Source organism: Ovis aries, chromosome 23 (assembly GCF_016772045.2).
Source record: "Ovis aries strain OAR_USU_Benz2616 breed Rambouillet chromosome 23, ARS-UI_Ramb_v3.0, whole genome shotgun sequence".
NCBI lineage: Eukaryota > Metazoa > Chordata > Mammalia > Artiodactyla > Bovidae > Ovis > Ovis aries.
The window spans coordinates 31,081,775-31,100,137 of record NC_056076.1 but is presented as its reverse complement, the minus strand read 5'-3'; the positions used below and the strand labels follow the sequence as shown (position 1 = coordinate 31,100,137).

The 18,363-nt window shown below is 34.9% G+C and overlaps 1 protein-coding gene across 14 annotated transcripts in view; it reads right to left on the bottom strand.

The window, feature by feature from the left end:
- Positions 1-18,363, bottom strand: part of SS18 (SS18 subunit of BAF chromatin remodeling complex) — a 143,935-nt gene that overhangs the window by 18,875 nt on the left and 106,697 nt on the right. For 13 of the 14 annotated variants that reach the window (XM_060405387.1, XM_060405388.1, XM_060405393.1 and 10 more), the window contains 4 exons: positions 15,710-15,863; positions 11,467-11,688; positions 1,148-1,315; positions 378-482 (listed from right to left, as the gene is read on the bottom strand). In XM_060405387.1, coding sequence (XP_060261370.1) covers positions 378-482; positions 1,148-1,315; positions 11,467-11,688; positions 15,710-15,863 — 649 coding nt within the window. The remainder of the gene's footprint in view (positions 1-377; positions 483-1,147; positions 1,316-11,466; positions 11,689-15,709; positions 15,864-18,363) is intronic. The other variant, XM_042239526.2, reaches the window with a different exon arrangement.

The window sequence follows — 18,363 nt, the reverse complement described above, 5'->3', positions numbered from 1 at the left end:
AGTAAATCAACAGTTGAACTTTATGGTGTATGAATTACCTCAATAAAGCTGTTTTCTAAAAAGGCAAATCAGTTAACACTTGCTTTGGTTCAAATGAACAATTCCAAATATAAAAGGATCTTCTATTACATAAGATAGGATTCCAATGATAGAACATGTTGCCTGATGATACAAATATGGAATAACCAAGCAAAATATACTTTAAAATAGATTATAAATTAACGGCACGATTGATGCTTTAGATTACTGATGTGTTTCTAAATTTGGAAGAAACACAGTGTTAGTTTTTTCATTCTCATTACAACGTTTTGAATAGCTGGCTACATTAATACTGGGCAGGGATAGAAAACGGGAAAGTTAACATTAGGAGAGATTACCATCAGGGTAATATTGCTGGTTCATGCCTTCTGGAGGACCTTGTCCACCATGACTGTATTGTTCCCCATAATAGTCTTCCTGGCCTGAGTACTGCTGTGGTGGGCCTGAAAAACCACAACCAGTCAAGATGTAAACAGTTTGTTCTCTGTGTCATCAAAGGCATTCCGTCTAATCTGATGTTATGACAGATTATTTGGCAGCCGTAGATTCCCCTCCCATGCTTTGGCATCTCAGACACTTCTGACTTTTCTTATACATACACATACATAAACAGCAACAACACATACCACATTTCACAGAAATCAATGTTAAGACCACACGTGCAATATCAAACAACAGCAACTCAAAAAGCAGAAACACAGCCTTCCTAAAAACAGATTCAAACTGGCAGAAAATTAATTTCCTTTCCGATATTACAGCAGTTTGAAACAAATTAGGGTTTGTTTCTGATCATACATTTAGTAATTTCTCAAAAATAAAATATTTTCTGCTGTAAATTAGTGAGCTTATGATAATAATTTGATGACATAACCTTTTCCCAGAAAAGAATAAATAAATTTTTAATAAATTTAATAAATAAATAAATAAAACCAGGGAGTTCATATCCACTTTTCATGACCCTCTATACCTACTATACCCATTACCTTTTAAGAAAAATAATTATTTTCAAAATTAAGAAAGAAAAGGCTCTAACTTTGCCTATATGAAAAGTTTGTTAAAATGGAAAGCCTTTCGAGCACTGTGAGAATTTTTCCCCATGGAGCCGTACCCTGTTGAGGTGGTCTATAGGGAGGGATCTGCCTCTGACCCAGCATATGATTGCCTTGGTTAACTTGACTCATCATTCCCATTGGTGGCTGCTGGCCTTGGTAATGCTGCCCACCTCCCTGGGGCATGTTGTACTGTTGAGAAGGAGGCTGCTGGTGCATCACTGGACCTGAAAACGGACAAAACGTTACCCACATAATTGCTGGCATATAACTTAAACATCTTAAGAGAAATACAAACTTCTTTTATTGTCATATAATCCCTAAACTAGATAATTTATTGGAAGATAAACTGACTTCAAGTAATATAAGCAAATCTTTGAACTACAGTTCACGTGCCTAAAATAATCTGCAAACTAGGGAAAAGTGATCCACCATAGCTGATTTAAATTCCACTGGAGGAATATTGTAGCAATTTCTTAAAAAACAGAGTGGTTACAATATATGAACTTCCCAAATGCATATATGTTTCATTATGTACTATATAATATTTATCCAGACAATCTTTCCAGAAAAGACAGAATCTTATGCTACATAAGAAAATATCTCTAAACAAAGAAAACGACAAAAATCACACAGCAAATGAGTATTTAAACAGAGAGAAAGAAATCTAATTTCTGGGTATGTCTTTTTCCTTTTTCAATGCCCAATCATTATGTAACAGTAGATAGAGAATCTACAAACACATTTATAAATGTACTACTTTTATCAGTGGAATTTCATACACAATTTTAAAATGGAAACCTAAGGGTCTTCTATTTTTCAACTTTGTGAGTATGTGTGTTCAGTCATGTCTGACTCTTTGTGACCCCATGGACTGCAGTCTGCCAGGCTCCTCTGTCTATGGGATTTTCTAGGCAAAAACACTGGAGCGGGTTGCCATTTCCTTCTCCAGGGGATCTACCCGACCCAGGGATCGAACTCTTTATCTCTTGCGTCTCCTGCACTGGCAGGATGGTTCTTTACTAGTTGAGCCACCAGGAAGTTTTTTCAACTCTAAGATTTATAAACTAAAATGGTCTTCCTAAAATCAAAGGCTACAAAAAGCTTAATAACACAGTCAAAAAATACCTAGGCAGAGAATTACAACAAGCCATAGACTTGGAAATCAGAACTGCATAGTTTCCTGAGTGAGCAATATCCAGATAGTGGAACAGCCACTGCGACAGTATCACATTGGTAACAGTAAAAATGCATCACATGATATAATCAAAAATGGCCATGAAGTTCTGCGCTGCCCATCCAACAAAGCAGGTAGCTTAGAGGTTCACTGGGCTAAGTTACAGTACGTGGAGCTCATCATTCAAACATTATAACCATTACTGCCTGAGAAGCATGTATGAGTTGTCTCCCAATCTCCTGCTTAAATAGCTACATGCCCCAGCCCGCCTTCACTGACTTGGGGAAAGAATTAGAAAAGTTGTACAGGTAAAATTGTCCAGATGAGCCAAAAGATCACAATTTACATAAAAATCTAAAATGCAACACACCCACCTCTTTAAATATATTTCTGACTTAAAACACCAGGAACAATGTGAGCAAAGAGAATTCATTCTTTTCCAATATGAAGAACTGGCTATCTAAAGAAGTACTCTATCAGAGCTAAAAATTCTTTTTTCTGCTATTTACCTTCTTTTATTCTGCTTCTTTTCAACTCTCTTTTTCCTTCTAATTTTGTCATAAATCTAAGTCTTTCAAAGGTTACTCTGGGACTTTGTTTTCAACAAGGAAGTAAACTCAGTCGTAGGGATGAGACAGTTCAGTAGAGACTGGGAGGGGAAAGACAACCTGACGCAGAGCGCCCTTACTACCAGACGTGCTCTCACGCTTACTTCACGTGAATCTCTAACACCTGCCAGAGGTGAGGATCCTAATTTTCAAGTGTTCAGCCAAGAAATCCTAAGATCAAGAATATATAAGCTGATAGACATCAACTGGGAATCAGGCACAACTCCAGTTAGATTTCAAAGCACATTTATTCCACTATTCGTCACTGCCTCTGCTCCAGCTATAGCCAAGTTAGTAGTTCAGAAGCAAATTATGCAATGGAAAAGCTTCAAAATACTACTGTAATTCAGGTTACAATTATCAAAACATTTTGTATATTGAACACTAGCATTCATAACAGAATAGGCAGCATGACTGACCATTTACAGAACTTATTTCCAGTAAACGAAGGTTTTGCCTTGTCTTTTTATTCAACAGTGATTAAAGATCTCTTGTTTTAACATAAGATCACTATAAAATTAAAGCATATAATATGCAGTGGAACCAAAATTAAAGGAGAAAGAAAGCAAAAACATAACAGTTGGGGAAAAATCCAAAAAGACACAGTAATAACAAAGTTCTAAGGTTTGCTATAAAGGAGAAAAGTAATGCTAGCTTAAGCCCTAGATAGAGAAGACCATGCCACTTGTGCTTCATCTTTTGGGACTGTCAGCATTTCCAATCCCAAAGAGCTCAATTACCACCTTCTTTTATTTTCTGTCACTGCTCTCCCTCTAAGGACCCATGACATCACTCAAGAGCAAGCCTAAAACTGCAGAAGACAGAGCAGGAGGGCACGGCTAAACCACGGCACTTCCCGTCTTTTTCCTTGAAGCCTTATCTATTAAAAAAAATTATGATTTAAACTCTGATTGTTTAGGAAGCATATTATTTTTCTTATGATAATGAAATATGTTACACTATGGCAAATAAATGTGTATTATCTATTAAGATACTAATGGAAATAAGAGTGCTAAACCTCAAAAGGCTACCCCAAAATAAGTTCTAAAAATTTGTGCTACAGAGTAAAGATTATAAAATGAGTCTATTATAACCAATTTCTACAAAGTGTGACATTTCACATTACTATATGCTTAAAGGCAATTTTTTATCTTTCACATAAACCTTTCTGACACTAAGAAGTACTATAAAGGATGATATGTACAAAGATCCTACTATCAAACACTCTACAGAAACAATGTCCTATATTTTAATCATATCTTGAGATGCAAAATAATAAAACTCTAAAGTCATATCATTAATCTATGAATAATTTTAAATGAAGATTAAAAATGACAGCTAACAGTTAATGAACACTTATTATGGCCCAGGCATTAAGCTAAGATCTTTAAGTCTATTATTTATTTATCCTCCTCAAACCCTATGAAACAGGTAGTATTGTTGTCAACTTCACTTTACAAGTAAGAAAACTCAAGGCATTCAAGCATTAAGACTCTTACCTAAAGTTGCATGGCTAGGAAACAGTGAGAAATCTAAAGCCACGCTCTTAGCCATTATGTATACCTCTCCTCCAAAGTCAAATCAAACTTCTCCAATGTAATATCTCTGAGAAAAACAGTCCTACATAACACTGACACTATAATAATAAAATCCTAGAATACAGTAAGTTCCTTCTCTTCATCTATTATCTGTTACAGTAAGAATGAATACAAAACCGTGCCGATAACACCCACTACAAGACCATTTTCTTGTTCATCTTTCTTCACCTACTGCTCACATTTTACTACTTGTTCCTTAACCATTCAATCTCAAACTAAACCACTTATAGCTCTCATTTGAAAGCATTACTAATGCTTTATTTGCAGGAGGAAAATCCCTGTATTTCAGTAAATTCAATTAGCTAACTCACTACCTATTAAAATACCATTTAAAGTGAACAGGATTCTTTACTTACCTAAAATCTACACCTGCCTTCATCAAGAGTTTTAAGTGGTTCATAAGACATTTAGAAAAAACCATCAAGGTTAAAAGAACAAGAGCTAAGCAAGAAAATCTCAGAAGTTTAGTAAAGTCACTGTTAACTAGTGCAAACTGAGCTGAATTTCCTAGCAATCAATGAAGAAATAGAACCATGACAGATTTTATCTAGTAAAAAGAACAATTTTTAGAGAAATCCCATGAAAGTATTTTAAAAGTATTGAAACATAACAGTAGCAAAAACTTTTGTTATTGTTGTTAAGTTTCTTCAGTAACACAGACCACCCTTACATGCAGTTCCTTCCAGTAACCATTTCTTAAGGCTGTGATTTTTCAACCAAGAGGGATTTTGTCCCCAGAGGATATTCAGTAATGTTCAGAGACATTTTTGGTTATCTCCACAGGTGCTGGGGGGTTGCTACTGCCACCTAGTGGGTACAAGACAGAAATACAGCTAAATATCTCAGTGCACAGGGTATGCCCCCACAGTAGAGATGTAGGTGACTCAACATGCCATTAGTGCTGAGTTAAGAAGTCCTGGATTCTCAAGGGCATAATTGTACATCATAGGCACCTCTACAAACTAGTCTGAGGATTAGATTATATATTTAGCTTTCTGATGACTGAAAATTAGAAAAGGGATGTGTTGTGGCTTCATAAATCTGGCAAAGCAAAACGCTATGCAATTTCTCAGTCAATTCCCCTGAATAATTTCAACTATACTATATAATAATATTAATTCAAAAACAAAGCCCCTGTAGACTGCACCTACTGTAGACTGAAAGGAATTCCAAAAGCTCTAGATTTATGGGATGCAAGTGACAATCTGCTGTGAAAGTAAAGTCCCCATTTTGCCCAAACAGGAAGCCATGGACACAGGCTATCTGAGAACATACAGCTTTGTGTCAACTTAGCATGAAAGCTGAAACTTATAAAGCATCAGGTACAGGAGAGATTATCCTGCCCAGAAAAACTTCAGATGGAATGGACTGTATAAACAGGTATGACTTGGAAGATTTGTAAAAAGTAATTTCTAAAATTTACCCCTAGAGATTCTCATTTAGTGGGCATGGAAGAGCAGACAAATCTTATTTTAACAGGTACCCCTGATGATTCTGATGCCGGTGTTCTTAGGATAACACTTTAAGATAAAGACTTCTAACAGAAAAAGTAAATCAATCATGCCCTTTTACCATAAAAGAAGCTAGATTATGGTTAACACAAAATACTTAAACTGGAGTAAAACGGCATCCCATAAAGGCACCTAGGATGTTAGTTATAAAACAAAGGCCAAGGAGTACATGTGTTACAAATACATGAAAACCCAGTGAATGAGACACTTAAGATTTTTGTATTTCATTGTATGTAAATGTTACCTTATTTTAAAAGAAAACTGTTAAAAGAAAAAATTTTAAACGTTGTGCTCCAATGCTATGCAGACTAAAGTATTAATGGGCAAAAGTATAATAGTATCTGCAAAACACTCGGAAATGCATTTAAAAAGAAGATGCCACTAACGGATGAGTAGAATACAGGAGGCAACCATACAGGTACAATTCCTTCAAGTTTTCTATATGTTTGAAATTTTACACTAAAACAAAAAAAACAAACAAAAAAAAAAACACCTGGGAAAAAGTTTTAAATTAATCCTAAAAGAATATATGAAGATTTCTCAAAACTCAACAGTCAGAAAATAATTCAACCAGAAAATGGGCAAAAGACATTAAGAGACATTTCGCTGAAGAGGATATACAGATGGCAAATAAGCACGTGAAAAGATGTTCAGCATCACTAGCCATTGGGGAGATGCAAATTAAGGCCACAATGAGATGTGATCTACTACTCATTTTTAGAACAGCTAAAATTAAAAAAAAAACTGACAATACCAAATGCTGGCAAATATCTGAAGAAAGCGGGTCCCACATGCACTGTGCTGCTGGGATATAAAATGGGAGAGCTACTTTGGTAATCACTTTGTCAGTTTCTAAAAAAACTGAATATATAACTGATAATAAACCACCGTAAAATAAGAGTAAATATAACAAATCTGGCTATGACAATATTTTTTTGCCCTTCATATTTATATGATAAAAGTACTTAGAGAAAAATTTCCCACTACTCTAATGTCAAGCTTCTAGATCACATCATTATCACTTGCAACTTATTAGCTAAATCAATCAAGACTTTCTTAATACTGTTCAAACAAAACTAAAGCCAGAAATAAATTAGGTCTTATGGCTAAAGAAGATAATCCCCAATAAACGATCTCAAGTTTTCATTATTACAAAACCCCTTGTTCTCATTTTATGTAAATTATATAAAAAATTATGGAATTAGGATTTTTAAATGTATCATCTCACTTAATCTTACTTAAAGAAATTAAGAAAATTAGATAGAGGCCCATACACAGTAATCTATGGGGCCAAGACTTGGATCCAAGTCTGAAGAATTATATACCATACCTGGAACTTGTGAAATATATGCTTTAACACAAATATAACAATCTGTGAAAATCCTTATGTTTGAATATGTAATAAGTAAGTAAAATGGTGTTAAAATCTGGAAAGCTATAATCACTAATGCCTGGGAATGAAAAATATGCTGGTGCTATCAAATGTTAACTTTTATTCCAGAAAGCCTACTACTCTACTCAAATTAATTAGACTTTTAAAGAAACATCTTTAAGGCACTAACTCTGTATCTTTCTGGGTTATCATGTAACATTTGGTTTCAGTTCCCATTCACTGAAAAGACGGATCTGGTTTTGTTCTAGATACCAGAACAAAAGAGGCAAACCTCTGCCTCTTTGGAGCTGTTTGAACTGCAGTGGAGCCGACGCTATCTACATAAGTGAGTAGATCCAACACGTAAGAAGGTGATCAACTGTGAACATGAGCCTTACTCCTTAAGTTCAAAGTGAACATCACTGAACTTAATCTGGATTATAGTTAAAATAACACAGGAAGTAGGTCGGATTAACTATTTACAACACTGTGTAGCAATTTAAGAAAGAAATTAACATTAAAAACTTGCTAAACCACTCATCTAAAAACAGTAGTCCTCTTAAGAGAATATACACTAAATGCTGAATTTAAAAACATCTGCTTTCTCAGTTCACAGATATGCATAAAACTACAACTAAAAGTAGGCACCAACTGCCACTGTCATATAAGTTCATTTAATTTATAATTTTTTAATGACTATGAATATGGTAATCAGTAAATTTAATGGGGCCAATTTTTTATTCAGTTTTTTGAAATGACATGTTTGGTGTGGTAGGTCTACATGTTTTCACTATATTAGACTTTGCATTAATTTGGTTTACTCATTTTTCAACTTTTCAGTAAAAATTTAGAAGCTGAAAACAGCTTTTAGAGAATTATGACATCCAAAGACATTCTATAATTTCATTGCCAGAAATGATACTTTTACTATAACACTGGTATACAATGTCCCCTTTTATATTGGAACTATGAGTATAAATTATTATGCTGCTTCTCCTTCCTTTTTTAAACATTCACAGTGATAAACTGAAAATGTGTAAGATATCTATCCTTTGAATTAATTTCAGTCAGACTCCAAAATACATGGCAAAATTTTTAGAGGAGTACTTTTTCCTCCTGAATTTCATTTTCAAAGAGGGGAGAAAAAAAAGAAGGAAAGGAAAGGAGAGAGGGTAAATAACAAAGCCACTTCAAAACTACCACAATAAAACACATCTAGGTCTTGACCTGCAATGTTCTATTTAGAAAACTACTATGACATCATCAGATAAAGTACCCAAATATGTCACCTAAATAATTAATGATTATTAACGTGACAAAGGTTAAATAATTGTTACTTGTTTTTAAAACACAATTATCGGGACTGGCTTTTCTCCCCTTCATTTGTCATTGGACAGAGATTTAATCTAAGAAATCTCACTATTTCATTATTAAATATTTAATAAATTTCATTATTAAAAAATAAGTGGTTTTAACTTTTTCTAATAGCTCTTGATGTAGAGATATGTATACAGAAATAAGCAGATAGTTAAAAGGCCTCAACATTTTGAAATCTGAATTAACTCAAAGAACAGCAAATAATATCTCAACAAATATTAACAAAAAAATTTTAAAGTAGAAAACATTTCCTTTTATAGAATATTGGTATTCCTCTAAACTTTTCTTTAAAATATTTTAAAATATAGTCTCCTCTAATTTCTTTCACCTATTTATCAAAACAAAAAATTTAATGTAAAACATATAGCTTATTTTTATAAAACTATCTAAGGAAAGGTTTTATAATAAAATAAATATTAAAACTTCAAATAAAACTTATATCATGCTGCACAAGTTTTTAAAAATCCAACAGGTACCATGTAATTAAAATATATCTATAAGGAATTCCAAAATATTTTTATAAGAAATTTAACTGAAAAGTTTTTTATTTGTGATTAAGAAAGCAAGTATTGCTAAAAACTCATATAACTTTCCCTCCTTTTTTCCATGGAAATTGCAATTTTCTTTGGTGGTTCTTGATTCTGAAATGTCAAAATTTAACCGAAAAGCTTTATATTTGTCCAGAAGAGATTTTTTTAAAACAGTGGTAATTTCCTCCCTAACATCCTCTTTTGTCTTTTGAAATGCAGGTTTTATTTCTAAATCAGATCCTCAAAGTCATGTTTTATACAGTCTATTTTCTATTCTTAAATTCACAAATTATGAGAACAAAGAAAAAGTAAAATAACTTCTAAAAAAAGAAAAAACTATACATTGATACAAATATGACATTTTTCAGAAGAACACTGTGGGGTGTTGGGGGTGATGCACAAAATGGGTGAAACAGACTAAGAGGTGCAAACTTCCAGGTTTAAGTCAGTCATGGTGGTATTATGTACACACAGGGAATACAGTCAATAATATTTAACAATTTAGTTCAATGACATGGTAACTGGACTTACGGTGATCATTTCATAATGCAGGAAACTGTCAAATCATTATGCTATACACCTGAAACTAATATTGTATGTTAACTGTAACTCAATAAAAGAAAAATAATTTTAATTTAAAAAACAGTAATAGCTGGTGGCTATATTTTGAACAGAAACTCCTATAAAACTTTAACTCCTTTTTCCAAAAACAGTAAAACCATTTTCTCCATACACATTGCTGCATATGTTATTTTTCTTCTTCAAATCTTAAGTGCATGCTCAGTTGCTCAGTTGTGTCTGACTCTGGCGAACCTAAGGGCTATAACCTGCCAGGCTCCTCTGTCCATGGGATTTCCCAGGCAAGAATACTGGAGTGGGTTGCCATTTCCTTCTCCAGGGGATCTTCCTGACCCAGGGATCAAACCCAGGTCTCCCGCACTGCAGGCGGATTCTTTACCACTGAGACACCTGGGACGGCCCTTCAAATCTTAAGATGCCGTGTCAATCCCTGCTGCAGCAACATCCACTGTCGCACACGTATTTTCTAAGAAATGTGCCACCATTACGGTGGTTGCTGTAAAGAATCACTATTTTTTTGCTCTCTTTCCTGGTAATCAAACTGTATAGGAAACATCTGAACCCCTCCTAATCTAGCACTGACTGGATCTTGCTGTGGTTTTGAACCTTTATTTGATATAACTTAAGGAAATATTCCATAATGGGCACTCAACAACTTTCAGGGGAAAAGAATGGAATAAGTGCCAGTTCTGTGAAGCTATGTTCATTGACAGTTTGTTCCATGTATCTGCCTTTGTGTCTGGTGTATTTTACCAAAATTATAGAAAATATCTGTAGATTTTTAAATCACAATATATTATTTCATCAAAAATAATAATCAACAGATTAACTTCCTTTATCTGGTTGTATTTTGGTGATTTGTTTTTCATAAGCAAAATCTAGACAATTTTATTGCAAATACATTTAATTCTATCTGAGACTCTTAACCTCATCACATTTCATAATTGAAATAGCTTTAAGCTGGCAACAGGCCAGATGGTTTAACAGGCAATTAGCAGAACAGAGCGCCACTTACTGGTTTTTAGTTATTATTCACAAGAATACTTAAAAGAGAAACATGATAACAATTTCATTCTCTGAGATTGGTAATAAACTTTAATAGACTTCACACCACTCTAATAATACAAGAATACAGCAGCACCTCCACTGAACATTCTAACAACAAATTATCTTAAAATTACCTTTAATGCTGAAACACAGCATCAGAAAACATTAAATCAAGCAAGATTCAAAGAAAATTAATATATTCTTCACAAGTAAAATGAACCACAGAGCAGACGCTTTTTAAGGAGTATACTTAATAAAATTCTATTTTCTCAATTCTCTAGGTCTAACCAAATGTTCTGTTATTCACCAATTAGCTTCAAAATCCAAAAATACTGTCTCAAATAAACTGTCCCAAAAATATAAAAATAAATAAGCTTAAAAAGCTAAACTGAGCAATTTAATTCCTAAATGTAAAAGAAAAAAATTATTTTCAGCTGGTTTCAAACTTGATGTTCCTTTTCTGAGTATGACTTACTTGAAACTTGTGATTTTGAAAATCAGTTAACATTTTTAAAAAACTGATTTTCAAAAGCTAATGGAGCATTCTAGTCAAGAAGGGTATAAAGAAAGCTAACTTACCTTGGTTTGGTTGCATACTCATATTTGGTCTGGGGCCGTAGTTTCCCATGGGCTGCCCTTGACTCATGGTCATCTGGTTCTGTACCGGCATGCTCTGGGATGACGGCACGGAATGGTTGTAACCTCCCATGGACCCGTGGCTACTTGAAGGCATGTTCATGGAACTGTTGGTCATATTAAGTTGATTGGGTCCAGGTCCCTGCATAGGGATATGGTTGGGCCCTTGAAGAAAAGTGATCGGAACCAAAATATGAAAGTTAAACAGATGATCTATACAAAAGTACCTTAAAAAGCTACCAAATGATAACTTGAGTATTTAATCAATAGCAAAAAAAAGTAAATGCTTTACTTGAATGACAGCAAATACTGTAGGGTGGACTACTATTCTCATTTTACAGATTAAGAAACTGATGCTTTTGAAAAACCAGAAACATTCTAGAAAAATTAAAAAAAAAACAAAGTACGAAGGAGGACTTGCTTTATAAGAGACCAAAATATATGAAGCTGAATTAAAAGTGTGTAGTGCTAACACATAAATGAACAAATTCACAGATCAATGAACCTAGAGCACAGTCTAAAAACTGACCCAAAAGGGCAATCTGGCAAATAATGACAATGGTTCTGATATTAAGTATCTGTGAGCAAAAGAAAGATGATTCTGTAAGTGATGTTGTGACAACTGAGCAGACATCTGGAAAAACACAGGCTGGATCCCTACCATGTTTTTTCTAGCAAAACTAAGTCCAGATGTAAAAGAAGAAAGAAAAAGTAAGGAAACCATAAAAGAGCATTTCAAACTGGAGAATTTCTAAAATAAACTTAGAGTGGAAGCGCTTTCTTAAGTACGCAAAAAAAACTCAGAACTATAAAAGATTTATAAACTAGAGTACATAAAAATAAAACATTTGCACATGACAAAAAAAGCAAAATTAAATAATAAAAAGATTAACTGGGAAAAATTATTTACAAGAAATATCACAGACCAAACCAATTACTTAACATATAAACTAAGTAAGTAAAAGTCTACCAGCAGTAAACAGGCAAAGTACACAAAATATCAGTTCACACAAAAGCTACAAAAGGGCCATAAATATGAGAAAATTCCTTGTTTCATTTAATATAGTAAAAAGGCAAATTAAAACCATGAGATCCATTTTTCAACTTTTAGATTTGCAAAGATCAAAAGTTTTGTTCCAACCATAGTACGAAGAAAAAAGCACTTTCATAATTCACTGGAAGACTATAAATGTATAAGTAAGTACTATTTTTATGTAGACCAATATGGCAATAACTACCATATTATAAAATGCATACACCTTTAACCTAGCAATTTCAGTTCTAGGACTTTATCCTATAAATATACAAGTTTTTGAGTGTATATGGATACAAAACTGTAAGTTTGTGTACTTATTTATATTTCACAGGCATTTTCACAAGAGTGTAATTTTTAATACCAAAAGACTAGAAATAACCTATATTTCTATCAGAAGGAAACGGTCCAAATAAATGCGAGGCATCCATAAAAAGAATGCAATACAGTCATCAAAAACAATGAGGCAGCTCTTTATATACTGAGTGGTCTCCAAAATATATCTTTATATACTCATGGTATCTAAGGGAAATCTTTAAGAGGTAAAAATATGAAATATAATACTATCTAACATATGCTACCATTTGTGTTTAAAAAAAAAAGAAGAAGAAGAAAGAATGTACACCAGCACATGTTTTAAGGGGTAACTAGACACCAATGACTATCTGGAACAACGAGCCTGGGTAGAGAGGGGCTGTGTGTCTTTTTGCACCTTTTGATTTTGGTACCATTCACAACATCCCTATGAAGTCAGTACTAATATTATCCCCATTTTACAGAGGATAAAAATGAGGCTTCAGGAGGTTTACAATTTTGTCAAAAATGGTAAAGTAGTGGTTTTTAAGAGTCAAGCCTAAGTAGTCTGATTTGAGTCCTTCCCCTCACTCCTGATATGTGACCCAATGAGAAAGGATGGAGTGAATAATTAAAAAACATTTCAAATTGGCAACAGAATGTACTTTATGATTTCCCAGTAGGTAAGAAGTGGGACGGAGAAGGCAATGGCACCCCACTCCAACACTCTTGCCTGGAAAATCCCATGGACGAAGGAGCCTGGTGGGCCACAGTCCATGGGGTCGCTAAGAGTCAGACACGACTGAGCGACTTCACTTTCACCTTTCACTTTCATGCATTGGAGAAGGAAATGGCGACCCACTCCAGTGTTCTTGCCTAGAGAATCCCAGGGACAGGGGAGCCTCATGGGCTGCCGTCTATGGGGTCGCACAGAGTCGGACACAACTGAAGCGACTTAGTAGTAGAAGTAGAAGCAGCAGCAGCAGCAGCAGCAGGCATATATTATCTATTTTTTTTTCAATCAGCTAAATTTATTTTAAAGGAAGATATGTGATCAAGATCAAACAGCATATAAAGAACACTACCACTTACAAGACAAAATATTAAAAACACAACTAAATCAGAAATCAAAAGCCTAGATACAAATTTGTGTGCATAAAAAGGTTGGCTAAATATCATAAGAAACCTATTAAATAAAAACAATATAACTAACTGGACTTCCAATTTCTCCTACACCTAACTGTAAACTTTCTAACTATGAGTTGTTTTAGAAGTTCTCCAGTATTCTAGACAACCTAGGTCATAACTGGTTGAAAATCCCTGGCTCATAAAGAGATATCTTATTCCAGATGGCCTCACACAAAAACCAAATGTCATGTTAACAATAATTACACTACTGCTCACTTGCTTCCTCAGCCTTTGGCATGAATGTTACCTGGAGAAGTTGAATTGAATTCCTAATTAAAGGCACCACTATAAAAAAAAAAAAAAATCACAAAACTCCCCTGACTTACTAACCTGCATTGGCACTACTCTGACAGTTTTAAAAACAACGTGTCCTGATGATCTAAGTATGGTCAGAGCAAGAAGCTTCCTTCGACTACAACCAGTTCCTTCTGACTACAACCAGAAGGAAGCAAGAAGCTTCCTTCTAACTACAACCAACAAGCTGTTATGTTTTTAATCCTGCCTCCACGTGGGGTGAGGGCCATGTGGGCCGTGACTGTGGAAGCCCTGGCAAGAAAGAGAAAGCTGCCACCAAAACACCCCAGCCTCCTCCATGACCCATCAATCACACATCGCTCTCTGGGAAGCCAGGTGACCTGGCCTCTTTTGCTCTGTGCTTTCTGCATCCAAAGACCCTGAACACCAATGCTACCAACACAATCAGTTGATACTATCCTAAAGATGCTAATACTACTAATTTAAAAAATAAACTTCTCTGTGATTTTATTGCTATTTGTATAATACTTTCTTTATGTTGATGAAAATAATCTTTTTTAGAAGATTAAATAAAATATTTAAATAAGTAAAATAAGTAATAAGTAAATAAGTAATAAGTAAAAATATTCTTATATTAAATGTAGAAAACACCCCACCAAAAATTATGGGTGTGGGTGTGACTACTATTACAAAAACAAGATAATTTAAAGATACTTTTCAGGTTAAAAATTCAACCCAGCAAAAGGTGTGTAAATCAGCACCTGATGGTCTGAAAGATATTTTCAGTAGCTCTAAACTTAAAATGGATAAACAACAAATGATGTATCATGTAAGAAAGCTGACACCTTCCAGCTTTTAATTTTGCTCAATTTCCACATTTCCATTATGCTATAAACATATATATTCATAAAAATCCAAGCTCAGTTTCAATAGACCAATGAGGAAATACTAAATACATTAGCACTTTAGAGAGTGTTTCGTTTTATCTCCCTATGTGTTATTTTTCCAACAGTACCGTTTCTGACATCACTAAAATTTCCAGTAAACACAAAACTCAGAGAAATGCTACAATACATTTTTATAAACATTTTAATTCTTAAGCCATGATGCCATGCCTTTTCCCCCCACCAAAAGCTTCTAAAGCCAGCTGTATTGCATAGTTTCAGACAGACTAAATTTAGCCAGTTCTGTTCATCAGAGGAATGCTGTGTGTCAGCTACATCAAAGCCCAAGGGCAGCCTGATAAACACTGAATACAGGTCACGTAGCTCTGTAGCTAACAAACTCTAAGAGAGCTTGGACTCGGGGGCATTCAAAGCAGTTTTGTCATCAACAATCTAAGTATCCCTTGAGCCCCCATGTCGTTTCAGTTGCTAAGCAACTCTGGTGTTAATGTCTTAGAGGAGAGAAACTTACCAGGCATCTGGCCGTTCATCTGGTTCTGCATGTGTGGTGCCGGAGGACCCCCACCTACCATTCCATCTGAAGGCATGTTGTGAGCACGCGGAGGTGGGGGAGGGCCGCTCGGACTCATCCCTCCGGGACCCATAGGCATATTCTGTGTGGGTGGCTGAAAGAAGACAGTTTAGTAAAACAAGACAAACAGTCAGACTAATATATTAAAGATGCATATGGTGTAGCAGTTGCCTATATTATTCAAGTGAACAGGAACAAAAACACACATGCGTTTCAACTTATTCTACTGCATTTTAATTATGGGCTTATTCACATTGTGCTTAATACGCTCCAAAAACTTCATAGGATCATCAGCATGGATGTATCCTCTGACCACCTTAGACCAAAAGAAGAACCACAATTCAGGTGTATTTTACTTTACAGTGAAAATTTAAAAATCATAACATTTGATACAAAAAGAATTCTTGTTTATCTATAAAGATTTCTAAGGTGCCCACTATTGCTATTTCAATTATACTTTAAAAATCAAGTCTCCTTTCATTATTGATATATTTGGATATATTTACTCTTAGTGGTTAGTTCACCTGAAAAGATACAGTAACAAAAGACTAAGGTACAGAAACTTCAAAATGTGATACATTTTATATTGTTGGGAGGGGGGGTGGCTTTGGAGGGGGAATGTTTCAAACCACAAAGATGCAGCTCAGACCCACATTTTTGTGCCGACTACTCCTATAGATTGGAAACATTACTGACGGCCTCCAAGGGTACACAGACAGCTGCCTCAAAAGGATGCCTTTGGCAAATTTCCTAATGAAAGTGTGAAGAAAATCACTGACTAACCTTGAGAGTTCACAAAAGGGCAAAAGGAAAAACACAGATATAAGATAAGGTGGTTTATAAACCTGGCTCCCTTCTTGGGGATTTTTGGGTAGAGAAAGCATAATAGTTTCTTTCCAAACCCCAGTTTTTTAAGCCTGTAAGAGGATACGGAAATCTTACCTCTACAGATTTATTTTGCTTTCTTTCTCTACTTGTCTGTGTTCTACACAGAATGTCCATTTCTACTTCAGTCTTCCTCTGACATGTCTATACTACCCAGATTTTGCAAACACAGTCCTCCCTAGCACACTGACCAGATATACATGGTTCTTTAGACATCATGTGTAAACACTCAAATCTCCTACCACCTCATAATCACTAACATTTACAAAATTAAACAGATTCAAAATCTTAAATTCATAATCTTAGTTTCTTCCACTACTGAACCCAATAACTGCTTATTAAATATGTCCTCTTCAAGTCTTATCTTAAATTCTTTATCCAATTTGTATTCTTGAAATACTTTGCTCCATTTTCAAGAAAATTACCAAACATCAACTCGGTGTCACATATCTCACTTTTAAATCACCCTTTATCTTCCTTCAATATGGCTGACTTGACCCTCTGGTTCGAAAATCCAATTCCTTCCTCCTATTATCTTGTCCAAATTTTCTGTTCAAGAATTTATGCTCTCATTCTCAATAGGTATCAGTTTCTCATCTTGTGATTCAAGTGATTCAACTCATAAAACATCAGTGTTCTCAGTTCCCATCATAATAAAGTAGCTTGTATCAAACCAACCCTCTTGCTAATAAAAGCTATAAAATCCAGATAGGCCACTCTCTCCTTCCGAGATGGCCCAAACTCTGTGGAGTGTCTTTTTCTGTAAATCCATTTCTTACCTATCACTTGGTTCTCACAGAATTCTTTCTGCCATGAGACATCAAGAACCTGAGCTTCATCAAGTTCTGAAACCAGGAGGTGGATTGAGAAAGATCTTGCTGTGATTTACATTAAGGAGTATTCTGTCTATGTTTTCCAAGACTCATTACTTTGTATTTGTGCTTCTTTACCTGGTTAGTTGTACTTTTTTAAAATGGCAATAAATAAATAAATAAATAAAATAAAAATTAAAACTGTTTCTCTAAAAAAAATAAAATCTAGGTAAAAGGAAAAATCATTTGAAGGCACTGAAGAGTAATGTACACAGAGAGGAACAAGAGGGGAGACAACTCTTAAAAGAAGGGAAAAATGGAAACAACACAACCCCACAGCCACGCTGGCTTTTCCTGACTTCACTGTGGAATAGAAAACGCAAGAGGTGGCAGTCCCACTAGACTCAGAGAAGACGGAGATTTTCAGCCACCAGAGAGCCGGAAACTAAAGAACAAAGTCCCAGAGAGAAAGAACCAGAAAGAAGGGGGAGATTCAAGAAAACTAGCAGAAAACAGCCATTACGACAAAAAAGAGCTGAGATTTCAGCTCTGCCCTGTTCAAGGGAGACAAAGACTGGAGTAGAGGCCCCAGCACATCAGAAGGGCCTTCAAACAAGCCAATCCCTCTATTAAGATTTCAAAAGAGCCTCTACTTGGATTAAGATCACAATTTAAATAGATCAGCCCTACCAAGTCCAAAAACCCTCTATTAAAATTAAAAGGCATTCTACAAAAAATAAGAAATGGCCAACACTCATCAGGATGGCTACAATAAATTTTTTTTTTAACTGCAGAAAATAACAAGTGTTAGTAAGAAAGTGGAGAAAATAACTCTCATACATGCTGAAGGGACTGTAAAAGGGTGCAGCTGTTGTGCCAAACACTTGAGTAGATTCT